Here is a 27,587-nt window from a genome sequence, read left to right as displayed (position 1 = left end):
AGCAGCTACGACCTTGGGAGTGGCAGATGACCGAATGTGACATATCTTTTGTAAGAGCTACAAAATATGCACAAGAGCTTGAAATTCCAATGCATTCCATGAACTCCAATCGAAGTACTCTTCTGAATTATACACCGATGCATCAAGGTCGTATGCTGGCGTGTCTTCCGCGGCTGTTGATCCCTCTTTCTCTGCATCAGTTGTATTGAACCCCCATACAAGTATATTTACTGCAGAAGCCTATGCAGTACTGTCGGCGGTTAAACACTTCAAGAAAGTAAACCTTGAGGACGCAATAATATTCAGAGACTTGTAAGTGTTGTAAAAGTATTATTGTTCTTGTGTGAACACAAAAATCCTATTTTCATTGAGCTCTACTCTTACTCGTGCAATATTTACTCATGTCGTAGACATGTGACAATATGATGGGTCCCTGGCCATAGATGCATCGAGGGTAATGTGATGATAGACTAAATTGCTATATCAATTACATCGCAAGCTATTAATCCTATGGCTGCTATTCCTACGACAGATCTCAAGCATTTTTGGCTTACGAAAGTATGAAGCCACTGGCAAGGCTTGTGGGGCAATAAAACAAATAATCTCTACTTGATTGAGCCAAAGTTATGTTTCTGGTCCTCCGTTATAAAATCACGAATTGATGTCCTAATCTGTTGACTCAGAATAGAACACACATATGGTACTCACAATTTTTTATTGACTGGCAATGAGCCCACAACCTTTGGTAGATGTGGTGAGACTCACAATCCTCCACGTCTCTCTGGTCATACTTGGCCCTTGTGCCACAAAGCACTACATCATCATCATCACTAGCATCATCAGCATCATCATCATCCACGTCCTCGTGGAGTGTCGGGAAGCTGAAAGAGAAAGAAGGAAATATTTTCCTCAAGCATACCTCTATTGTCTCCCTCTCCATCCCGTTATGTTTTTTTGGTACAGAACTCCTATTTACCACCAAGGCTGTCCAAGGTTTCTTCAGCGATGTAGTCTTGAATCTTAATAGACCAATAGTTTCGTAGCGCATCGTTCCCCAGGGGATGCGGCTGTGATAGTGGTCCTTGTAAAGTACACGCCTTCAGCTCATTGCGCTTAGGGGGCTCTGTTGCGGCTGCAGTGCATTTTTTTGGAGTTTTTAGCCTGTGACCAATTAACGTACATTTTAGTTCCCTCACATTGTACGTTTCGTGCCCTTATCACGCTTCATGTTATTGCCATAGCTTTATTTCATGTAGCTGTTACGCACTTGGCAGCGACCGTATTTTAGGCCCCCTTTACAGCCCTGTTATGTCCATTGCTCGTGATTTGTCGCTTCACTTTGAAATCCCCCGCAGGGGCGTCTGCGTCAGCAGGCGTTTGGTGTGTTGCGACACCACGTAGCCGAGCACACGAGGGTTGGCCCCTCTCGCGTGTAGCCGTGCGCCGCTTAGCCGTGTCTGGGGAAAGGGGGATCCTGGGGGCTGAACCGATGCTGGGTGTTTGGACCTTTAAGGCTCCTCGGCGGAGGCAACACACCTCTTCGGCCTCGGCTTCATATAGACGGTACCTCCGGACTGACCCACCTGGGGGAAATCGGCAGTCGCCTTTTCCTGTCCTCCTCTCCAATCTTCGCTTTTCTCTCTATCCTTTTCATCTTTCCTATCCTCTTTTCCCTCCTCACTTCCAAATTTCCTGGCGGCGAGGGTTAACCATGTGTAATGTATCCAATCTTGGGTATATACGTTAGGTTATAGTGGCTGTGTACTGCTGGCGCTGGCAGGCTGCATTTATACAGAATCTTGCCACGTCCCCGTGTTGAGCTCCATGGTGGGTGGCTGGCATAGATGCCGAAATTTCAGTAATTTCTATGGCTTCTAGCTCATTCGCAAAGCTACCTGATCGACATCTTTTGAAAAGCGGCCGCACCGTTGAACCCTTCAACTCTTTCGTCAAGAGCAAAGATATTTTCCCACATTTTCACGTCATCCATACCGAAACGAACCAAAGGACTGTAAGAATGCTTTCTTCATTTGTTGTTGCGAAGTGCCTCACTGACACACTGGGCCCTGGATATAAGATTACTGAAATGGTCAGTGGCGACCTTCTCCTTGAAGTTTGCTACAAAACACAACACGACAAATTGACAAATCTTGTTTCATTTGGTGAAACCCCAATTTGAATAACCCCTCACCGTTCCCTCAACAGCACAAGAGGTGTAGTTTCAGAGCAGGACCTTCTCGAACTAACCGAGGCAGAGCTGCTAGAGGGCTGGAAGGAGCAGCATGTCACGAATTTGCAACGAATCAAGATCCGCCGAGATGACAAGGAAATACCCACAAAACACCTGATCCTTACCTTTTGTACCAGCACACTCCCTGAAAGCATCGAAACAGGCTATATGAAAATTAATGTCAGACCATACATACCAAATCCACGACGACGTTTCAAATGCCAAAGATTCGGCCACGGCTTTCAGAGCTGCCGAGGCCGTACCACCTGTGCAAAGTGCGCGTCACATGACCACCCTGCGGACAACTGCCACGACCGACTTCACTGTGCAAGCTGTGACGGCGAACACGCCGCCTATTCTCGCTACTGTCCTTCATGGAAGAAGGGACAAGAAATCATGACACTTAAAGCAAAAGTAACTATCTCATTCAAAGAAGCGCACAAGCGTCTTTTTATTGCACAGGGACCTACATTTTCCGAAGTGGCACGGCTGGGGGCACGGCCACAACGGTACTCGGCGGCTGTTAGGACCACCCAGAGTGGACCGGCTGCATCGCCACTCGGCCCGACTGCGGGACGAGCTAGTGCTGGCCTACCACCCAGCAAGAGCCAGCAGCCCTCAGGGTCTGCTGTCTCTAGTTTTTTAAGGGCCTCTGCACGCGTAGAGAAGCCCGAAACACCCGTGAGCGGACACCGCAAGCCGACATCCAATGCCTCGGCGGAGGTGATGGAATAATCACAAAGTGCGTCGGCGTCCCAGACGCCGAAGGCTCGGCGCAGTTCTCAGGAGCGCGCCAAAAAGGACAAAACCCGCATCACGGGGCCTGGAAAGAACCCTGTGGGCTAAAGTAGCTTCGCTTCTCTTTCCTAAACACACAGCACATATCAATAACAACATGGATACACCAATATTACATTGGAACGTTAGATGTCTCCTCCACAACCTCGACGACGTCAAAGAACTCGTACATAAATATAATCCCAAGGTGCTGTGTGTACAAGAAACACATCTAAAACCAACACAGTCAGGCTTTCTGACGCAATTCGCCATTTTTCGCAAGGACCGTGACGATGCCAACACCTCGTCCAGCGGTGTAGCAATAATAGCTGATAAGTCCGTTGCATGCCTTGCTCTGGAACTTCAAACACCTCTTGAGGCAGTTGCGGTTCGGGCCTTATTGTTTGGAAAACTAATTAGCATTTGTTTTATCTACATACCGCCTAACTTTCGGCTCCATCGAATAGATCTCGAGTGATTAATAGATGCCCTGCCAGACCCATACATACTGATTGGGGATTTCAATGCACACAATACTCTTTGGGGGGATTCCCGATGCGATGCAAGAATTTGAATAATAGAACAAATCCTGTTTTCTTCAGGCGCCTGCGTGCTAAATAAGAAACAACCAACATATTACAGTCTTGCATATAACACATACAGTTACATAGACTTAAGCATAGTATTCCCGATCTTAGTACCCCGTTTAGATTGGAAAGTTATTCAGAACCCTTATGGCAGTGACCATTTTCCTGTGATCCTCTAATCTACAAAAGAACATAATCCTTCCCCACACGCCCCTCGATGGAAGATTGCATCTGCAGAATGGGAAAAAGTTAAGACTCTGACGTATATGCCTCGAAACGCTCTTAACGATTTTAATAGAAACGACGCTGTTGCTTATTTTACCGCTTTTATGATTGACGCCGCATTGGAGTGCATGCCACAAACGAACGGGACCCCGAAGAAAAGGCGAGTGCCCTGGTGGAACGAGGATTGCAGGAATGCAAAAAAAAAAAAAGCAGAATAAGGCTTGGGACATGCTGCGCCACTCTCCAACAACTGAGAACCTTATTAACTTCAAACATATAAATTCCCAAGGAAGACGAACACGGCGCACTGCTAAAAGGGAGAGCTGGGAAAAATACGTCTCCGGCATTAACTCCTACAAACAAGAAGGAAAAGTATGGAGTCGGTTGAAAAAATTAGTAGGCCACCAACCTTACCTCCTGCCTTTGGTCGATGTCCAAGGCAATAACCTTGAAGACCAGGCTAACGCCCTTGGACAGCATTTCGAACATGTGTCCAGCTCCGAACATTATTCGGAGCTTTTCCATAAACTAAAACAATCTGCAGAAAGCAAGCCGTTCAATAGAAAGTGTGGAGAAAACGAACCTTACAACCGTCCCTTCAGTGTTATGGAATTCAGAGCATCATTAAACACTTGTGAAAGCTCTGCTCCCGGAGCCGATCGTGGTATGTATGAGAGATGATCATGCATCTAGACTCTAGCGCTCAAATAGCTCTGCTGTCCATCTTTAACACTATTTGGGCAACTGGGTTCCTTCCACTGGCATGGAGAGAAGCCATCGTAGTACCCATTCTAAAACAAAGTAAAGATGCATCCTCAGTGGAAAGTTACCGTCCCATTGCTTTAACAAGTTGTCTTTTTAAACTTTATGAATAAAAGATAAACCGCAGGCTCCTACATTTCCTTGAAGAAAAGAAACTGCTCGATACTTATCAGTGCGCCTTTAGAGAAGGCCGTTCTAGAACAGACAGTCTTGTTCGCATAGAAGCAAATATCCGCGACGCTTTTATACACAAACAGCTTTTTCTTTCTGTCTTCCTCGACATGGAATAAGCATATGATACAACGTGGTGGTTTGGAATATTACGAGATCTTTCAGAAATTGGTATCCGCGGGAATATGCTTAGCAGAATTGAAAGCTACTTAACAAATCGCACGTTCCGCGTTAGAGTTGGGAATGCTCTGTCCTGACCATATACACAGAAAAGTGGGGTGCCGCAGGGAGGCGTACTCAGCTATACGCTTTTCATCATAAAAATGAACTCCTTACGTTCAGCAATACTGCACGGCGTGTTCTGCTCCCTATATGTAGATGATATATAGATCAGTTTCAAGTCGTCTAACCTCGGAATCTGTGAACGACACATCCAAATTGGACTGAACAAAGTATATAAATGGGCCAGAGAAAATGGCTTTGAAATCAATCCCATTAAAAGCTCGTGTGTGTTATTCACACGAAAGAGAGGACTGACCGCAGATCCCAATATAGACTTAAATGGACAGCGCATACGTGTAAACACAGAACACAGATTTCTGGGCATTATTCTGAATAAAAAAATTAACTTTCATTCCGCACCTAAGATATCTTCAGCACAAATGCCTAAAAACAATGAACATCCTAAAAATCTTGTCGCATGCAACATGGGCAAGTGACAGGAAATGCCTCATGAATGTCTACTAAAGCCTTATACGTACGTGCCCAGACTACGGGGCCGTGGTTTACCAGTCTGCCACCCCAAGCGCTTTAAAGATTCTTCACCCTATTCATCACTTAGGTATCCGCCTGGCTACCGGTGCCTTCAGGACGAGTCCTGTAGAGAGCCTCTACGTTGAAGCCAACGAGTGGTCGCTTCATCTTCAGAGGTCGTACTGTAGTTTCCTTTATTTTCTGAAAGTTAACGCGAACCGCGACCATCCGTGTTACGAAACCATAAACAACCTCGCATCTGCAACGCTGTTTGATAATCGACCTGCAGCTAGAGAACCATTTTCTCTGCGCGTTAGAAAAATTTCTGAGGAAATGGAAGTTCCGACTTTTGAGCAAAACCTTATGGTCCCAGTAAAGCCACTGCCGCCGTGGCAGTGGCAGCACATAGAATCCATTTACAAAACACGCTCCAGAGGCACACATAACCATGCATTTCTTAGAACTCCAGCACAAGTACCCGTACACAGAATTTTACACTGACGCTTCGAAGTCGCACGCTGGCGTTTCCTATGCAGCTGTCGGCCCCTCGTTCTCCGAATCCAACGTTATGCACCCGGAAACTAGCATCTTCACCGCAGAGGCTTACGCAATACTGTCTGCTGTTCAACAAATCAAGAAAACAAAGCTACAGAAAGCCATTGTATTTACAGACTCCCTATCTGTCGTAAAATTTCTGATGTCACTCAAGAACCTCAAGAATCCCATACCCATTAATCTATATTCACTCCTGTGCAAATTATATTCGTGTAATAAACACGTCATAGTATGTTGGGTGCCTGTGCACAGGGGCATCGAGGGCAAAACCCTCGCTGATGAAATTGCCAAATCCATTACAAGAATAGCTGGCGACTCTTCCATAGGTATCGCACGTTCAGACCTAAAACTATATTTGTGCAAAAAACTTAGAAGGCACTGGCAACAAATTTGGGATACTGAAACTTCCAATAAACTCCATTTAATTAAGCCACACTTAGGAAATTACGCACCAACAACAATAACACGGCCAACTGAAGTCATTTTCTGTCGCCTTAGGATAGGCCATACCTATGGCACACACTCTTATCTCTTGACCAGTAGCGAAGCTCCAACCTGTTGTAAATGTGGCGAGACACGTACCGTCCTTCATGTCATGCTGGAGTGTCGGGAAGCGGAATCTCAAAGGAAGAAGCACTTCTCTCTAGCGTACCGACAGCAGATCCCTTTACACCCATGTATGTTCCTTGGTACTGACCCGCTTTTTAACCCAAAAACAGTTTTGAACTTTTTACAGGATGTTGACGCATTACAAATACTAGGCCCACAAGTTTCGTAGCACGGCCTCTAATCAGAGGCTTCTGCTGAGAAAGCAGCGCTTTGTATAGCGCTTGCCTCCGGGCCCTTTCAGTTAAGGACCTTGTTGAGGCAGTAGTGCTACTGACATATATACATATTTAGTACCCCACACCTTCATGGTATAACTTTTAGGTTAACAGCACACCTCACAAGCCATTGTCATTATGTTAACATGTTTATATCATGCTGCTTGTCTTATGCCTCTATAAAGCCACACTATCTCGTCATAAACAGCCACCATACCCTTTGTTGTTATTTTTCTCACCGAGTACATAACACCATTCCTTGGCGCTCTTTGGCCATGACTGGCCCTTGCGCCACAAAACCCTATACATCATCATCAACTGATGTCCTTGGTCCAGGCTACAAGGTATCAAGGCTGGCAAGTGGTGATCTCCTGTTAGAGCTGCATGATGAGAAACAATACGAAAAGTTGCCACAGTCTAGTATCATTTGGGGATGTTCCATTGACAGTAACTCCACACCGCACTCTGAACACCACCCGCGGCGTTGTCTCGGATGAGGATTTGCTCCAGGTGACAGAGGCTGAGCTCTTGGAGGGCTTCAGTGAGCAGAATGTTGTCAATGTCAGAAGAATTAAGATGAGAAGGGATGGTAAAGAAATTCAAATGACGCACCTAATACTCACATTCGGTTCAAGTATTCTGCCCGAGTCTGTAGAGGCCGGGTACATCAGGCTCCGTGTCAGACCATATGTGCCAAATCCCCTAAGATGTTTCGAATGCCAGCGTTCCACAGTTCGCAGAACTACCGGGGCCGCCAAACATGTGCGAAATGCAGCGTCCATGAACACGCCACTGAAGCTTGTAAGAACGCTCTCCATTGTGTAAACTGTGATGGGGAGCACGCCGCGGTCTCGCGGTCGTGCCCATCCTGGAAAAAAGAAAAGGAAACTGTAACAATAAATGTAAAGGAAAATACAAGTTTCAAGGAGGCACGGAGGCGGGCATCCTACCTGACCAAGAAAACCTTTGCCGATGTGGCGCGTCAGGGGGCAGCGCCACAATGGTCTCCGGCGGCTGTCCGATCCACACCCAGTGAGGCGGCAGTGACGCCATCCGCACACTCCCCTCTCCCCAGCGGCTGCAGCTAGCGCTGCTACGCCAACCCAGGAGACGGGGCCATCGACCCCGAAGGTGGGCGCAGCCGAGGCTACCCCAACCTCCCCGGCCCCTTCCAGCGCTGGCAACAGCCTGCGCAGCCAAATCCCTCAGGGAGCCCCATTGACCTCCGGGCTGGTGGGCGCAGGGTTCTTGCCCTCTAAGGCGGGACTCTCTCGGGTAACTTCTCGCTCGCAAGAGCACGTGTCCGGCGCCTCACAAGAGGCAATGGACAATACACCTATCCTCGAGGCGCACCAAGCGCCTAAAGAGCGGCAAGGCTCCCTCGAACGCTTTATAAAGGGCAAAACACCGATTACAGGGCCTCGAAAGAGCTCTGTAATCTAATCTCTGAAATCTTTGTAATTAATACTCCTGTTTCTGTACACACACCACTTATTTACTTCCAATATGGATACAGAAATAATTCAATGGAACGTCAGAGGTCTTCTTAGGAACCTTGATTATGTGCAAGAGCTCATCCAAAAACACAATCCAAAAGTGCTGTGTCTACAAGAAACACCTAAAATTACAGCACACAAACTTTCTCCGACCGTATGTAACGTTTCGAAAACACCGCGATGATGCTGTTGTATGATCAGGCGGTGTTGCCATTTTTATTCATAAAAGCATTTCATGTCAGCGTTTACAGCTACAAGCGCCCCTTGAAGCAGTGGCGGTTCGAGCTGTTCTCCTAAACAAACTCATCACCATTAGCTCTCTGTACATAGCCCCACATTACAATTTAACAAAACATGAATTTGAATCCTTTATAGGTCAATTGCCGGAACCTTATGTTGTTCTGGGTGATTTCAATGCACACAGCATCCTGTGGGGAGACTCGCGTATCGATGCGCGAGGTCGTCTCGTTGAACAATTCCTTTTTTCGTCCGGTGTGTGTCTGCTGAATAAGAAGGTACCCACTTATTACTGTCTTGCAAACAGAACCTTTTCTTAAATTTATCTTAGCCTAGTTTCTCCGTCAATACTGTCTGAACTCGAATGGGAAGTTAACAACAATCCTTACGGAAGCGACCACTTCCCCATACTGCTAAGAACACCTAAAGAAAAGGAATATCCACCACAGGCTCCTAAGTGGAAGATTGATACAGCCGACTGGGAGAAATTCCGAACTCTTACTAGTATTTCATGGGATGACATGTTCTTGCTCGGAATTGATGCTGCTGTGGAGTATTTTAAAGCCTTTATAATAGATGTCGCATATAAATGTATATCAGAAATAAATGGCTTGGCATGCAAACAGCGTGTCCCGTTGTGGAACGACGAATGGAGGATCGCTCGTAAAAAAAACAGAACAAAGCGTGGGGGTTGCTACGCGTTTCTCCCACTGCGGAGAATCTTAGTAACTTTAAGAAAGTGAAGTCTCGAGGGAGGAGAACGCGCCGACAGGCCAGACGAGAGAGTTGGCAGAAGTTTTTATCGGGCATCAACTCATACGCAGATGAGGCCAAAGTCTAGAATGGTGTTAATAGGATAAGAGGGCGACAAACATATTCCCTTCGTCTGGTAAACACACAAGGTGATACCCTGCAAGACCAGGCAGACTCACTTGGGGAGCACTTTGAGTGAGTGTCGAGCTCAATGCACTATTCTCAATCATTTCTTAAACATAAAGGAATAGTAGAACGTAAGCCAATCATAGGAAAATCCAGGCAGAATGAACCATATAACCGGCCTTTCAGTATTGCTGAGTTGAGAGCTGCCTTGAACACATGCAAAAGCACTGTACCGGGACCTGACAGAGTCATGTATGACATGATCAGAAACCTACATACTGACACACAAGTTACGCTACTCACACTTTTCAACACTATCTGGGCTGGGGGATACCTCCCATCTACGTGGAAAGAAGCGATTGTGGTTCCTGTTCTGAAGCAGGGAAAAGACCCTTCCTTGGCAGCAAGTTATTGTCCGATAGCTCTAACAAACTGCATGTGTAAGATTTTTGAAAAAATGATAAATCGCAGACATGCATTTCCTTGAGCTCCATAATATGCTCGATCCTTATTAGTATGGCTTCAGAGAAGGGCGGTCGACAACCGATCATCTTGTGCGCATTGAAGGAACTATCCGCGATGCATTTATACATAAACAGTATTTGCTATCGATATTCCTCTACATGGCGAGAGCGTATGACACGGCATGGCATTACGGGATCTTGCGAGACATGTCGGAAATGGGCGTCCGTGGAAATATGCTGAATATAATTGAAAGCTATTTGTCGAATCGTATCTTCCGCGTGAAAATCGGCAACGTATTGTCGCGACCTTTTATACAAGAAACAGGTGTACCCCAGGGAGGAGTACTCAGTTGCACTCTCTTTATCGTTAAAATGAACACACTTCGTTCTTCACTGCCACCGGCCATTTTTTGTTCCGTCTACGTAGACAATATACCGATAGGTTTGAAATCCTGCAACCTTACAGTGTGTGAAAGACAGGTACAGCAGGGCTTAAACAAGGTGTCCAAGTGGGCAGACCAAAATGGGTTTAATATCAACCCCCACCATAGTTCCTGTGTTCTCTTCACAAGAAAGAGAGGTCTGGTCCCAGATCCTTGCGTAGAACTGGGCGGACAACAAATACTTGCGAACAATGAACACAAATTCCTATGTGTAATACTTGACCCGAGGCTTACTTTCATCTCACATATAAAATGTCTTAAAGCAAAATGTGTAAAAACAATGAATTTACTTAAAATCCTATCCCACACAACATGGGTTAGCGACAGGAAGAGGTTACTGAATCTTTACAGGAGCCTAGTTCGATCAAGATTTGATTATGGTGCCGTACTATATCACTCCGCCGCCCCGAGCGCGCGAAAGATGTTAGACCCCGTTCACCATCTTGGTATTCGCCTGGCCACTGGAGCATTTAGAACAAGCCCTGTCGAAAGTCTTTACGTCGAGTCAGATGAGTGGTCACTCCATTTTCAGTGAACATACACCAGCTTAACGTATTTTCTCAAGGTTCGCTCTAATAAGGAACATCCATGTTTCACAACCGTTAACGACTCGACGTGTGAAACACTGTTTCAGAATAGACCCTCTATTAGACTTCCTTTCTAACTGCGTGCAAGAGAACTTAGCGCGGAAATGGTTGTCCCAGTTCTTGAACAACGCCTAATGCCTTCAGATAAGCTATTACCACCCTGGGAGTGGCAGGTGATAGACAGTGACATATCATTTGTAGAGGTCACAAAGCACGCACTTGACCTCGAAAACACTATGCATTTCCGTGAACTTCAATCGAAGTACTCGTGCTCAGAATTCTACACAGACGCGTCAAAATTACATTCTGGAGTATCGTTTGCTGCAGTTGATCTTCACTGCAGAAGCCTATGCAGTATTGTCTGCAGTAAAACATATAAATAAATTAAAACTCGACAGAGCAATAGTATATACAGACTCGGTAAGTCTTGTAAAAGCGTTAATTTCTTTACAAAAGCATACAAATCCTGTTTTGATTGATCTTTACTCGCTCTTATGCAATATTTATCTTTCGCATAGACACGTAGTAATATGCTGGGTGCCTGGCCATAGAGGCATCGAGGGTAATGTGCTAGCTTACAAAATATCCACATCACTCACATCACTAACCACTTTTTGTACAGCTGCTGTCTCTGTCACAGATCTGAGGCCTTTCTTAAGAAGGAAACTGCGACAACACTGGCTGCGCGTGTGGAACGCCAAAACAAATAATAAACTCCACGTTATAAAACCACAGTTAGGTTTTCGGCCCTCCCCAACAATATCTCGGTGAACAGATGTCTTACTCTGTCGCCTCAGAATAGGGCACACATTTGGTACCCACAATTTTCTGCTTACTGGAAATGAACCGCTAACCTGTGGCCGATGGGGTGAGAGGCTGACCATTCTCCACGTCCACTTCGAGTGTCGGAAAAACGAGTCTGAAAGAAAGAAACATTTTCATCCTGCATGTCATTATTGATTGCGTCGCTCTTCACCCGGCTATGTTTCTTGGCAGGGAACCGTTTTTTAACACCAAGGTAGTCCTCAATTTTTTATATGATGCTGTCCTGCATGTTATAAGCCCAATAAACTCGTCGTAGCGCATCCTCTTTCCGGAGGATGCCGCTGTGATAGTTGTTTTGTATAGCACATGCCTCTAGGCCTTTGTGTTTTAAGGGCTCCTATGAGGCCATAGTGCTCTAGTGAATTTTATAATCTTATACATTTATTTATATGGTATCATTATTTCGCAATGCACCTTAATGCTCATAGTACAGATCTTCTGTCATCGCCATAATCTTATTGCATGTAGATTTTACGCACTTTACAGGGAGTATTTTAGGCCCTTTTACAGCCACGTCACATCAACTTCACAGAATTCATAACTCCACTGCAAACTCATCAACACTGGCTTGGCGCTCTTTGGCCGTACCTGGCCCTTGCGCCAATAAACACCACACATTCATTCATATCTAAAGAGAATTCTATCATCACCACAACATATATGCTACAACATCATAACACAGTGCAAATCACGGGTACACTACACAAAGAAACCGAACGTGATTCGGCCACTTATCTTACGACACGAGGAATATTGTCACACCAATTGTATTTCTCATGAGCTCGTGGAGGTTGCTGAAAGGCCACCATGGTGTCCCCCGTGGTGCAATATCACGCAGCTATGTGAATGGACACTAATGCACCTCAAGAAAAAAGGCATTCCACAAGAACACATAATAGAAGGGTTCCGAGCTATTCAACAAAAATATAATATTACACACAATTTTACACTGGCGACTCTAAAACACATGAATACGTGGGTGTCAGAATCATAAGGATAAATTGGAAAAATACCATTCAGATAAATAATTTTTCTTCTGTCTTTACCGCCGAAGTTTATGCGATATGGACGGCAGGGAAAAAATTACCACCGACAAGCAGAAGAATGTTATCATTTATACTGACTCGTTAAGTGCATTCAGAGCTCTAAACTTAAATTCCGCGTGTGAACCTCGGCTCGGCGATACCGTAAACATGACTGGCTATAATATATACTGAAGGACCATACGATTCTTCTGGGTCCGAAGCCACGTGGAGATACCAGGGAATGAAGCAGCAGATAGATGCTCGTTCATGGCAGCGGACAAAGGCATTGCGCAAGCAACACTTCCGTACAAAGACAGTATCCGAGTGATTCGAAAGGCCCTGGTATCAAAGTGGCAACTCGAATGGGACTCTCGCATATATAACAAGTTACATGCAACAAAACCCCTGCTTGGCGAGTGGAAGTCGTGCAGTCACCAGCAACGCTTCTATGAGGTGATCCTATGTCGACTTCGAATTGGGCATACACACCGAACACACAATTTTCTACTTCGAAACGAAGACCTACCAACTGGCTAGAAGTGCCATGAACCACTTACATTAACGCACATTATTCTGACAAGTCCACATACTAAAAGACAGAGATGGAAGCTTTTACAGAATCTCCATAACTTACACATACTTTTACACTCCGCGTCAATACTGGGAGAGGATCCGGTATTTTCTTTCACTGACTTGTTGACCTTTTTAGAATAAACCGATTTTTTCCCAGACTATAACGTAATACAGCGTTCGCTGCTTTACCATTCGATTTCTTGATATCTAGCGGCTGGAGCAGCATGGCCTTAGCCGATTTTGCGCCATTAAACCAGAATTAACTAACTTTGCACCCGATTAACTTATGGAAATATGCTTGTCGATTTTTTGCCTTTTTTTCTACCCTGACAAAATTGAAGTGTCATAGTATGCATCTTTCTTGTCGTCGTCTGGCATTTTCTTATGTTCTTATTTTTTTCCCTACTGGACTACCTAGTTCAATAAAATTACTGCTTGAATGTTTTTCTGTTCCTGTCTCTATATATTACTCACCGATGGAATTGTGATTCATTGTACTTTCATTGCAATTCTATTGTTCTTGTATTTGGAATACTATTTTATTACAATTTGTGTTATCTTTAATTACATTTATCCACATTATATGCCCACCTGCTATGATTCCCTTGAAACTGGCATTATGTTCAAAGCAAAATAAACGAATAATGCGTAACGTACGTAGTACTGAACCTCATCGATGGATAAATAATCATGGTTGCAGCCCAAAATGCGGAAGAATGCATGAGCTTGCGTCTTAAAGGCAAACATTGAGAAAGAAAGTTGGAACTAGCAGCTGGTGCTCCGTGCCACAGCTTAAGGACTGATTATTATTTTAGGCAAAAAGGAATTCGTAATAATCATGGAAATCGCACGACATATTCCGATTTTTCAACTGTTGTTCCTTCTTGCTTGTAACCTTTCGACGGCCGCCTCACCATGCGTTATGGTCCCTCGTTCTCTGTTCATGGAAGGCTCTAGGTAATACGCGTTGGACTTTAATGGGTGGAATTTAATGGATTGTAAGTAAACAACGCTGAAACAGGACAAAAGAAGATAACGCTACACAGCTTGCTGCTACTGCCAACTGAAACGTTTATTTCGTGATAGGTGCCTTATATACCTCCCGAAAGTAGTCAAATTGTTACGGATTGGATGGGCTTATTTACAAGATGATAGATGGTTAGCATAGAGCAAGGGGCAAGACGGTCATGCAAGGCCAACAAGCAGCAGCCAGCCCCTCGCGCGCAGCTCTACTTTTTCATCCTTTGGCTGTGTCGTGCAGCGTGACAGCTTCTTCGGGGGCAGACGAAGGTCTACGAGAGAGTTATGTAGCCGCATGGTGGTACAGTTTGAGTCGGGAGACAAGCACGACTTGCGTTTTACGTCACCGCCGGTTCTGCGAAGTCATCTTGCGATGAGGTATGTCACGTCACTCAATCGTTGCAGTATGACGTATGAGGCTGTGTATAATGACAAAAATTGTGTGCACAGCCCCCTTTTCCATACAAGCGTCCAAAGCCAAAGTCCCCTGGAGCAAATGTGACGAGCATATGTCGAGCGTCATAACAAGCCTAGGCACGATATTGATAGGAGGCTGCATGTCCGGAGGTGGGCCATTCGACAGGCTTCTTCGGCACGACATAAAGTCTAGCCTATGGAAGAGTCATCATGTTGAGATCAGGGAAGGATAGTGTCGATAAAACTTTGGGATTTGCGAGCATACAGAAGGAAGGCGCATAACCTGTGATTTCATGCTTGGCAGTATTGTAAGCGCACGTAACAAATCGTAAAATAGAATTCCAGTTTTTGTGCTTTGTGGAGACATACATGGCAAGCATGTTGGTCAGGTTACGATTCGTGCAGTCAGTGAGGCACTTTGTTTGCGGTTGATAAGGGGTGGAGTGCCGGTAATCACATCTACAAAGACGTAGTAGTACTTCAACAACGTCCGCAGTAAACTGCCGTCCACGATCACTAATCACAACACGGGGAACACCATGACGGAGAATCACGGAGTACAGCAGAAAAGATGAAACGCCAGCTGCTGTAGCCGAAGCAAGTGCCGCCGTCTCAGTGCGCCAGGTCAAATAGTCCACATACACAATAATCCAGTGGCGTCCGGTAGTAGACTTGGGGAAGTGACCCAGCAAGTCGACACCAGCTTTTTCAAGTAGCAAGGTTGGCGGCTTAACTCGCTGCAGGGTACCCGCAGAAGGCATTGTTGACTGCTTATGGCATGGTCAAATTGCACAGCTGGAAAATTATTGCTTCGCCGTCTTCCAAAGCTTGGACCAATAGAAACGCTTAAGCAGTCGTTGAAGCATCCGAGCAAAGACAAGGTGGCCTGACGTGATGTCATCATGCATGGCCTGAAGGATCATAGGTCTCATTGTTTAGGGAACCACGAGGAGAAGTGGAGTGCCGTCAGTAGAATAATTTGTCTTATACAATAAATTGTCCACAATAATGAAAGGTGAGCCCCGTGCTGGTGACCGAGCGGCGTCAAGAATAGGTCTAATTGAAGGGTCATGCTGTTGTTCACGCTTGAAGGTGGTCGCATCAGGAAACCGTTTAGATATGATAAGGAGATATTAATCTAAATCATCGCCTGTATGTCGTATGCTTGCTGACTGAAGGCTGGATAAACAGTCAGCATCCGTGTGCAGCGACTACTGTTGTATGTGACAGAACAGTCATATTCTTGAAGCCGTAATGACCACCGAGCTAATCGGCTGATGGATCGCGTAGTCCAACAAACCAGCAGAGAATGGTGGTCTGTCACTATCGTGAAGTGGCGGCCGTGTAAGTATGGTCGAAACTTGTGGGTGGCGAAAACTACCGCGAGGCATTCCAGTTCGGTTACGATATAATTTCGCGCAGCCCTGGTAAGAGTACGGCTTGCGTAGACAATGACTTGTTGGCGTCCGGCATGTATCTGTACTAGTACTGCTCCGACGCCCAGACCACTAGCATCAGTGTGAAGCTCAGTTAGTGCCTCAGGATCAAAGTGGCGCAAAATTGGAGCTGAAGTGAGCAGAAATTTTAGTTCACAGAATGTAGACTCATAGTCAGTAGTCCATGTATGTAAGCGATGTGTCCTCGTGAAGGAGTGCCGTGAGCGGCTGAGCTAGGCGTGCAAAGTCCTTAATGAAACGGCGGAAGTGCGAACATAATCCGTGGAATCTGCGAAGGTCTTCGGAGGTCTTCGGCTGGTGAAAGTCACGAACGGTGGCAACCTTCTGCGGGTCTGGGCACATGCCTTGTTTGTCGTCATGGAAGGCCAAAACAAGTGTTTGACACTCGCCAAAGTGGCACTTTTGGAGTTTAATATCAGTACAGCTTGCTGTAAGCAGTTAAGGACAACTTCCAGTCGTTGGTTGGGCTCATGAAGTGTCTTGCCATAATGACAACGTCGTCCAGGCCACACATGCGTATTTCCCATCGAAGTCTGCGCAGCCTCGTGTCCAGAAATCGTTCGAATGTTGCTGGAGCATTACACAAACCGCCCCCGCAGGGGCGTCTGCGTCAGCAGGCGTTTGGTGTGTTGCGACACCACGTACCCGAGCACACGAGAGTTGGCCCCTTCCGCGTGTAGCCGTGCGCGGCTTAGCCGTGTCTGGGGAAAGGGGGATCCTGGGGGTTGAGCTGATGCTGGGTGTTTGGACCTTTAAGGCCCCCCGGCGGAGCCAACACACCCCTTTGGCCTCTGCTTCACATAGACGGCACCCCCGGACTGACCCACCCGGGGGAAATCGGCAGTCGCCCTTTCCTGTCCCCCTCTTCAATCTTTTTCTTTCCTATCTTCTTTCTTTTACTATCCTATCTTCTCTCTTCCGTGACTTCCTCATTTTCCCAGGCCGCTATGGTTAACCTTGTGTATGTGCCCTCCCTTGGGTATAATATATGAGGTTATAGTGGCAATGTACGGTTGGCGCCTGCAGCCTTACACGTTAAGTGCTGCAGCGTCCCCAAGTTGGGCTCCGTGATTGGTGGCCGCCATTGCCGCCGAAAAGAAACTGAAATACTATGGGAACACCCGCATTTCCCCGTCTACTTGATCGTCACCCTCAGAAGAGGGGACGCACCGAAGACTTGAGCACATGTTTCACCCGCACTAAAGAGACCTACCAGAAATACCACGTTGTGCACAGCGAAAACTCCGAAAAACAGGCCAGATTCATTTCCCCTTTCATAGTTGCAAAATATTTAACCGAAGCCATAATTTCAGGTTATAAACTAACGAAATTGGCTAGCGGGGACCTTCTCCTTGAGATCCCTCAGAAACATCAGTACGAGAAGCATGGCAGTCTTGTGACATTTGGTAACATACCAATTTCTGTTACACAACACCGAACAATGAATAGCTCACGGGGAGTCGTGTCAGAGGCAGACCTCCAAGATTTGACAGAAGCTGAACTCCTGGAAGGGTGGAAAGACCAAAATGTCACTAATGTAAAACGTATTATACTTAGACGAGACAACAAGAAAATCCCCCCTAAGCATATTGTCCTAACTTTTGCATCCAGCGTACTGCCAGAAACCATCGAAACAGGATACATCAGGTTAAATGTGAGACCATATATTCCAAACCCCAGACGTTGTTTCCAATGCCAAAGATTCGGCCATGGCTCGCAGAGCTGCCGTGGTCAAATAACTTGTGCAAAGTGTGGAGTGCAGGGCCACCCCTCCGACAACTGCAGTGGCACGCCTCACTGTGTAAACTGCAGTGGTGAGCATCCTCTCTACTCACGCTCCTCTCCGAACTGGAAGAAAGAAAAAGAGATAATCACCCTTAAAGTCAAGGAAAATATTTCGTTGAAGGAAGCCCGTAAACGGTGCTCACCTTTCCACAACACACCTTATGCTGATGCGGCGCGTCGGGGGGCAGCGTCGCAGCGGTCATTGCCAAGTGCCCAGCCCAAGAGCAGCGAGCAGGTACCTTTGGCTCCTGCCCCCAGGGTGGAAGTAGGTAAGCCTACTCCATCCAACCAGCAAACAGGCCAGGCTGCCCTTGGGTTGCCGGCCACACAAGAGTTATCTGCGGCAACCTGCGCTACACGCAGTGAACCCGGAGAAGCGATAGCGGCCCAGAAGGTAGACGCAGCCGAGGCTGCCCCAACCTCCCCGGCCCCTCCCAGCGCTGGCAACAGCCGGCGCAGCCAAATCCCTCCAAGGCGGGACCCTCGCTGGTAACTTCTCGCTCGCAAGAGCACGTGTCCGGCGCCTCACAAGAGGCAATGGACACTACACCTATCCTCAAGGTGCACCAAGCGCCTAAGGAGCGGCGAGGCTCCCTCTAACGCTCCAGAAAGGACAAAACCTCGATTACAGGGCCTCGAAAGAGCTCTGTCATCTAAGGCACAACTTCCGTCTCCGTACACACAGCACTAATTTACATTAAATGTGGATACACAAATATTACAATGGAACGCCAGGGGACTCCTACATAACCTAGATGATGTCAAGGAACTCCTGCGTAAATATAATCCAAAGGTGCTGTGTGTACAAGAGACCCATTTAAAACGCACACAGACAGGCTTTCTACCACAATTTAACATTTTCCGCAAAGACCCGGACGATGCTCTCGCTTCGTCCGGTGGTGTCGCTATTATAGTGGATAAGCGTGTAGCATGTCAGGCCTTGGAATTCCGAACGCCTCTTGAGGCAGTTGCGGTCCGAGCCTTACTGTTAGGAAATTTCGTTACAATCTCCTCTGTGTGCATACCACCCCACTATCGATTCCAAAGAACAGAACTTCTTAGCCTAATAGATGAGCTGCCTGAGCCCTACGTATTCGTTGGGGAAATCAACGCGCACCATTATCTCTGGGGAGACTCTCGTTGCGATGTAAAAGGCCGCCTAATAGAAAATTTTCTTGTTTCTTCAGGCTCATGCTTATTAAATAAAAAGGAACCGACATTCTATAGCATAGCACATGGCACGTACTCTTCGATAGATTTAGCTATCTGCTCGGCTACACTTGTACCATGCCTGGAATGGGAGGTGGTTAAAAACCCATATGGGAGTGATCATTTTCCCATCTGCCTCAAAACTTTTGAACAAAATGAATTCCTACCACAGCCCCCTCGATGGAAAGTTGCATCCGCAGATTGGAAAAAGTTTGAGGAAATCACCCAGATGCAGCGAAATGCTTTTAAAGATTTTAGTGTGAACGATGCTATTGCTTATTTTACCGCTTTTATAATTGACGCTGCAATAGAGTGCATTCTACAAACGAAGGGGACTACGAAAAAGAGGCGCGTGCCGTGGTGGAATGAGCTATGCAAGAATGCGCGTAAGGAGCAAAACAAAGCCTGGCGTTTACAATGTCAATCTCCAACGTCAGGAAACCTCATCAACTTTAAGCACGTGAAATTCAAAGGCCGACGAACGCGTCGTATCGCTAAAAGAGAAAGCTTAGAAAAATACGTCACGAGCATAAATTCCTATACACAAGAAGCAAAAGTCTGGAACACGCTAAGAAAATTAATTACTCGACAAACCTACAACATGACTTTGGTTGATGATGGAGGCCACAGCCTTCAAGACCAGGTGAACACTCTGGGAGAACACTTCGAGCGAGTTTCTAGCTCTGCGAACTACTCACAGTCATTCCAGCAACATAAACAGATAGCTGAAAGTAAGGCACTGAACCGTAAAGCTAGCGGAAGTGAACCGTACAATCATCCTTTTAGCATTGCTGAGTTCAGAGCTTCCTTGAACAGCTGCACGAAATCGGCACCAGGAGCCGACAGAGTCATGTACATAATGATAAAACGTCTTCACCCTGACACACAGATGGCTCTATTGTCTATTTTCAACACTATCTGGGAATCAGGAGACATACCATTGACATGGAAAGAGGCGATTGTACACTAACAAGGTAAAGATCCGTCCTCTGTGGCAAGCTACCGGCCCATAGCGCTCACAAGTTGTCTATGTAAGCTCTTTGAGAAAATGATAAATCGCAGGCTCTTGCACTTTCTTGAATCAAACAAGCTCCTTGACCCATATCAGTGTGGTTTTAGGGAAGGCCGATCGACGACAGACCACCTCGTTCGCATTGAAGCATATATTCGCGACGCTTTCATACATAAACATTTCTTTCTTTCTGTATTCTTAGACATGGAAAAGGCTTACGATACTACGTGGCGGTATGGAATTCTACGTGACTTATCGGAAATGGGCATCCGCGGGAAAATGCTCTTTGCAATAGAAAGCTATTTATCAAATCACACGTTCCGTGTTAAAATTGGTAATATCCTCTCGAGGCCATTTCTACTGGAAACTGAGGTACCGCAGGGTGGCGTGCTTAGCTGCACACTTTTTATCATAAAAATGAATTCTTCGCGCTCATCAATACCGCGTACTATATATTATTCGGTATATGTTGATGACGCTCAGATTGTATTTAAGTCATGTAATCTCGCTATCTGTGAGCGACAAGTACAGCTCTGTCTAAAGAAGGTGTCTAAGTGGGCCGATGAAAATGGCTTTACGCTCAATGTCAGCAAGAGTACCTGTCTTCTTTTCACACAAAAAAGAGGTCTTATAGCAAATCCTGAAGTTGAACTTCAGGGGCAGCATATACCTGTGAGCACAACACAAATTTTTAGGCGTAATTTTTGACACAAGATTAACCTTTCTTTCACACCTTAAGTACCTCAGAAACAAATGCCTAAAAGCCATGAACATTCTTAAAATTTTGTCACACACAACGTGGGGTAGTGATAGGAGATGCATAATGAACCTTTACAAGAGCCTCATTCAAACACGCTTAGATTATGGGGCAATAGTTTATCAATCGGCTAGCCCGAGTGCATTGAAGATGCTAGATCCGGTACATCACCAAGGTATCCGCCTGGCGACCGGTGCCTTCAGGACAAGTCCTGTGGAGAGTCTTTACGTTGAAGCTAATGAGTGGTCGCTTCATCTTCAGAGGTCGTATTCAAGTTTTATGTATTTTCTGAAGGTAAATGCAAACGGTGAACATCCCTCTTACTCAAGTGTAAACAACATGACATCTGCAACTCTATTTCATAATCGACCGGCAGTTAGAGAACCTTTCTCACTGCGTGTATGGAAATTCAGTCAAGAAATGGATGTTCCACTTTTTGAAAACCCTCTAATGGCTCCTGTCACGCTTTGTCTGCCGTGGCAATGGCAGCTCGTTGAGTGTGATACTTCGTTCGTTGAAATAACGAAGAACGCTCCCAGGTACACATTGAAATGCACTTTCTTGAACTTCAATCGAAGTACTCTTGCCAGGAATTTTACACAGATGCCTCAAAGTCGCATGCCGGCGTTTCGTATGCAGCCGTCGGTCCATCATTTTCAGACTCTAACGTCCTGCACCCAGAAACAAGCATATTCACTGCTGAGGCATATGCTGTACTGACAAGAAAATGAAATTGCAAAAGGCTATTATATTCACAGACTCCCTTAGTGTCGTAAAATCTCTAATGTCACTCCAGAAACGCAACAATCCTGTACTCTATGAGCTATATTCGCTCCTGTGTACAGCATATACATCTAATCAGCCCGTCATAGTATGTTGGGTACCTGGGCACAGAGGCATTAAGGGCAACATGCTTGCACATGAAATTGCCACATTCATTGCAACGAAAGCTGGCAGCTGTTCCGTAGGTATCCCTGCCTCAGACTTAAAGCCATTTTTGCGCAAAAAACTTCGAAGGCATTGGCAACAGAAGTGGGACACCGAAATCTCGAATAAACTCCATTTGATCGAGCCACAATTAGGAAATTTGCCACCGATAACGAAAATAAGGCGAATCGAGGTCATTTTCTGCCGCCTTCGGATAGGTCATACGTATGGCACGCACTCTTATCTCTTGACCGGTAGCGAACCTCCTATATGCTGTAGATATGGCGAGACACTAACCGTCCTCCATGTCTTGCTGGAGTGTAGAGAAATGGAAACTGAAAGGAAAAAACACTTTCCTCTAGCCTACCGACAGAACATTCCTTTTCATCCTGCAATGTTGCTTGGTGCTGACCCATTTTCTCACAGAAAGTCAGTTTTTAACTTTCTGGAAGATGTTAATTTATTGCAAGTTATAGGCCGAAGAAAATCGTAGCACAGCATCTTACCAGACGCTACTGCTACGATAGTAGCATTTTGTAGTGCACGTGCCTACAGGCCCTTGCATTTAAGGGCCTCTTGACGCAATAGTGCTATTGGCATTTATATATTTTATTCAATCCTTCCATCAGAACATATCTTTTAAATTCATAATACATCTGAAAAGTCATTGTGACAATTTTAATAGATATATATTTCTTTTACTATTGTTTTTAGGCCCCTATACAGCCAGGGTCCATTGTTATAGCCAACCACGACGCCATTGATCATTATTTGCATCACTGACTGCACTAAAACATTGATTGGCGCTCTTTCGCCATGAGTGGCTCTTGCGCCGTAAAACCCCACATGTCATCATCATTACACAAACCGAAAGCATTACGTTAAACTCGAAGATTTCATCCGGCGTTATGAGGGCAGTCTTCTCCTTGCCGGGCGTGCATAGGTATTTGGCAGTAGCCTGAGCGCAAATCAACAGAAGTAAGAGACAGAATTTAAATAGTCAATGACGTCATCTATACGTGGGTCCCTCTTTGTCACTGCGTTTAGGCGCCTGTAGTCGACGCAGAATCGCCATGAGTCTTCTTTCTTCTTGACCAATATAACTGGAGCCGCCCACAGTCTATTGGACTCCTGCATGACGCCGTTCTGTAGCATGTCTGTAACTTGTTCGGTGATCACTGTGCGTTCGGCTGATGAAACGCGGTACGGCTTCTGTCATATTCGCGACGCTGTTACGGTATTGATGCGGTGGTATACGCGGGACTGCGGCGATAAATGTAGACGCTGTTGTGCAAAGTCGAACACTAAAGCATATCGGGCAAGGAGCTTTTGGCGCGCTTGTTGGTGAGAAGAGGCAAGCGATTTAATAATCATGCTTTCTAATTTTGAAGAGTGATCGCTGAGCGACGAGCTTGCTCCCATGGAAGTAGCAAGTGCTGAATGCTTACAACACTATCTTCCTCGAAGCGTACTACTTTCAGTCCGGCAGGCAATATAACTGACTCAGAGGGCACATTCACCATCCACACGTCAGCACAACCTTCTACGACTTCGGTAAGTGAGCGAGGGACAAATACATTCTTCCTTAGAGGGTTGACGTGTTCGTTTTCAATTATTCCACAGCAAAAACCAACGCGGGCGTGCGACCAAGTCACTGGGATGAACATTGCAGTCTACGCAGGCGCACGTACATCAGGGGACACGCAAAATACTACTTGACAATCGGATGGCACGTCGTGGAGCATTGGTGGTCTGACATCACTGCTGAGCGAAATTTCACCAGCCCTGAAGTCTAATGTTGCTCCACACTCCCGTAAAAAGTCAATACCAAGAATTATGTCATGCTTGTAAGGTGCGAGTACAGTAAGTTCCCTTCGAAATGCCTTTCCACCAACGGTTATGACAACTGAACATACTTTCACAGGACGTAAAAGTTCACCGCCAACTCAGCGAAAAGTGGTATTTCCGTCCTAAGCAAACATCACTTTCGGTCCTAGGATGTTCTTGAAAGAAAGGCACATCACAGACACGGAAGCACCATTATCTACCAAGGCCACAGTATTTACACCATCGACACAAACAGACACTTTGTTCTTTAACATTACGATAGGCGGAGGAATTTGAAAAACTGACCGTCTCGAGACCTCACTTCCATCGGTCGCACCAGCTAGTTTCCCAGCTGGGGCGGCGTAGGCGTGTAGCGACACGGAGATGGCGATTGACGTGTCCGGGTCGGCGGTGGAGTCAGACTGCGGTCAGATACTCGGGAGTCATTCCTTGACGTGTATTCTCGAGGTAGCTGAAGAAAAGGGACAAATGGTTGCCAGGTTGCAGCACTTTGCATGCGGGATGAATATGCGCGATCTCGCGGAGCACGCTGTGGGCGACGGCTGCAATACCTCGCGATGTGTCCCTGAGCCCAACAGCTGAAGCAAACAGGCGGCCTGCGATTTTCAGTGAAGTTGGGCGCAGATCTCCAAGGCGTCTTGTGGACGGGAGACGTACGTCCCGGCTGTCTGTCATGTTGCCGTTAAAAACTCTTGGGCGGAGTCTGGATCATGGGGCTCTGGGCATGGGTGTTGTCGCAAACGGGACAGTCGCTGCAGGCAGTTTGTGGCCAGGCTGCCGGTGCCTAGCAGTAGCGCTCTTCAACGGAGCATTGGGGGCATCCGCGGTTGGCATCTGGGCCTTGAAAATGAGCCAGGTCACCTTTTATAACTCGTCGTACTAAGGCCGCGAGGTCGTTAGAGGCAGATACGTCCACACTTGCTCCTTTGGTAACATTGTCTAGGCGACCAAACTTGGGAAGAATGCGGCATGTTTTAAGAGCCTCGAACGTACGACAGTGACGCCTTAAGTCGGAAGGGGTAATGAGGTCGTCCTTAGAGATGAAAAAAATTGTATACATATTCGGCAATTCCCGTGAGTAGGTTTCCAACCTTTTCATCGTTCGACATACTTGCTTGCAGAATTCCGCAAACTTACGGATTTCCTCAATGTAGGTAGTGCACGGCTCTCCCAGTAATTGAGCCCGTCGTGAAATTGTCTGCTAAGCCCCTTTCTTTTTCGAAAGCGAATAACGAAAGCATTTCGTTATCTCCATGACGAAGTTGTCCCGAGTTGTCAGCGAGCCTTCGTTATTGTTGAATCACATAAGGGAAGTTCCGGCAAGGAAAGAGACAATGTTAGAAAGCTGCGCGCACGCATTCCATTAATTCTGGTGGCTCACCCTCTAGTAGTGCCTCAGCCAGTCTTCGACACACTCATTCGCTTTGCCTGGGAATGTGCGTGGTTCTCGGTGAGGTGTCCAGTAGCCAACTTGCCTTAGGCGAATGCTTACTTCCGCGATTTGCTCGCGAACGTCGCCTCCGTCCGAATCACTCATGTCAGCGTCTCCCGGTGGTAGCCCGGCCAACCCCTTGCTGCGTCGAAGGGGTAGTGTACTTCGGTCGTGTAATTGTTACTGATGGAATGGGTTTAGCTGCAGGATGATAGATGGTTAGCGTAGAGCAAGGGACAAGACGGCTATGCAAGGACAACAGGCAGCGGCCGGCCCCTCGTGCAGACCTCTACTTTCTTTTCATTCGGCTGTGCCGTGCAGCGCGACAACATTCTTGTCGTGTCCCATTTTTTTGGTGTTTGCGTCGGAAATATAGACCAGCTTGTTCACCTAGTCGTGTTATAGTAGCCTAATGGATGCCTCGCGCAACATTGAGTCATTGCGCCGCTCTAGTGGTTTATGGGCGCCGCTTCTGGAAGTGAACGCTTTGCGAAGTGTAGCGCAATACTACGCTGACTCCGGCAATCTCGGCGATGTCTTGCAATATCCGCATTTTCACCGAGATATTAGGTGGTGCCATCGGGTGTGTGATGCCCACGTTGTGCGACTATGGGTTGCCTCCTGAAGACAAACTGAACAGCGGTTGAGACATAACGAGGGTGGAAAGGGATCCGACCCTAGGTGCGAAAGAGCTGGCCTGGAGAGCGATTAACATTTTACGAGATTTGGTGCCTGTCGCGGCAAAAGCAAAGCGTGATTTTGAGCTCTGTGAGCAAGGGCGACCTAAGGCGTTCATGCAACTATTCAAATTTTTTTCATCGTACCGCGTTGCAGCCTATGCGAAATAATGATGACGATACAACTGCTACTACTAGTATAATTAAAACCGACCGTCGGAGGGACATATGGGGACTGGAACTACCCTTCCACAAACATCATTCTTTGTTGCAGTTCAGCTCACTCGCGAGAACATTGTTAAATTTACAGCTATTTCGAAATTACCCATCCCAGGCTATGGAGGCATTAAGATGTTTCGAATTAATGAATGAAGATGCGCTTGGTTTGAAATAATTCCGAGGTGCATAAACCTACATCAGTATGGACAGTAACCCAGCAGATTGAAAAGGGTCGTCGAATGTGGTCGGATGCTACGCGTTGTTGGCGGACGTTCAGCGCCATCTGGCATAAACAGTTGCACGCGGTGGTTTGGTGTTCGCGTGGTGCGTGCCTTTTTGTAATATAGAATAAAATAAAGCACGGCTAATTTCGCGCGTTGTTGTTTTCTTTCCAGCGAGGACTACCCGATTTCCCTTGGCACGTTTACCGACCACGAAGGTACCTCTGTGAAACTGATCTTTCGCGGAACAGACCAAATGAAAGTGGAGCGACGCCACAATGGAAATACAATGATTCTTGATTCTTGGGAAGGCAGGAATTCAGCAGGCTTACATATTCTCCATTACGAGATAGAAAACAACAGTTTGCAGGTATGTGGTGCAATGCTTCCGTTATCTGGTTTCTTACAAACGAAAGGGATGTAGGTCTACACCAAGGCAACTAGTTGTGTGTGTGTATGCGGGTGGGGACGAAGAGTACGGGTTAGCAGGCGGACAGTGCTCCCAAATCAAGCTCAAACAAGTCACGTCCCTTGTCCAGAAACAGTTGAAATTGAAAATACTCAAAATCAATAATTGCATGGCTTGCAGTCTTGTCGCTATAAGGTTTTGCTTCCCGCAGGGGCGCCTGCGTGAGCAGGCGTTTGGTGTGCTGCCAAGTGTTTGTCAAGGTGTGTTGCCAAGTGCCAAGTCATGTGTTGTTTGTTGTGTTGCTTAGCCGTGCGCGGCTTAGCCTTGTCTGGGAAAAGGGGGTTCCTTGGGGTTGAGCCAGTACCGGATGGAGGCAACACACCTATCGGGCCTCTGCTCCATGTAGATGGCACCTCCAGACTGACCGACCTAGAAGAAATCGGCAGTCGTCTTTTGCTGTCTTCCTCTCCGGTCTTCGTCTTTCTCTCTCGCCTTTTCACCTTTCCTCTCTTCTTTTCACTTCTCAATTCTGAATTTCTGGGCGGCAAGGATTACGCATCTGTAGTTATCCAACTTCCATACTTTATATTAGGTTATAGCGGCGATGCATGGCTGGCATGTGCAGGTATTCTTCGAAACTTGTAACGTCCCCTTATTAGGCTCGGTGGTAGACGGCTACCATCACCGAATTTTTCGACGTTAAATGGCAAACGTTCTTGCACCATTACCTGATCGCTCCCTGAAGACGGAGCGCGCTGCTGAAACATTCAGCTTTTTATGCAAC

At 46.4% G+C, this 27,587-nt stretch overlaps 1 protein-coding gene across 2 annotated transcripts in view; it reads left to right on the top strand.

Moving 5' to 3' along the window:
- The window catches only part of LOC126537799 (uncharacterized), a 213,508-nt gene that overhangs the window by 46,821 nt on the left and 139,100 nt on the right, over positions 1–27,587 (top strand). For both annotated transcript variants that reach the window (XM_055074554.2, XM_055074553.2), the window contains exon 3: positions 26,569–26,764. In XM_055074554.2, coding sequence (XP_054930529.1) covers positions 26,569–26,764 — 196 coding nt within the window. The remainder of the gene's footprint in view (positions 1–26,568; positions 26,765–27,587) is intronic.

The sequence above is a fragment of the Dermacentor andersoni genome, chromosome 4, assembly GCF_023375885.2.
Source record: "Dermacentor andersoni chromosome 4, qqDerAnde1_hic_scaffold, whole genome shotgun sequence".
In the NCBI taxonomy this organism is placed as follows: Eukaryota; Metazoa; Arthropoda; class Arachnida; order Ixodida; family Ixodidae; genus Dermacentor; species Dermacentor andersoni.
The sequence above is the reverse complement of the archived record's forward strand: the minus strand, read 5'-3'. Positions and strand labels throughout refer to the sequence as shown.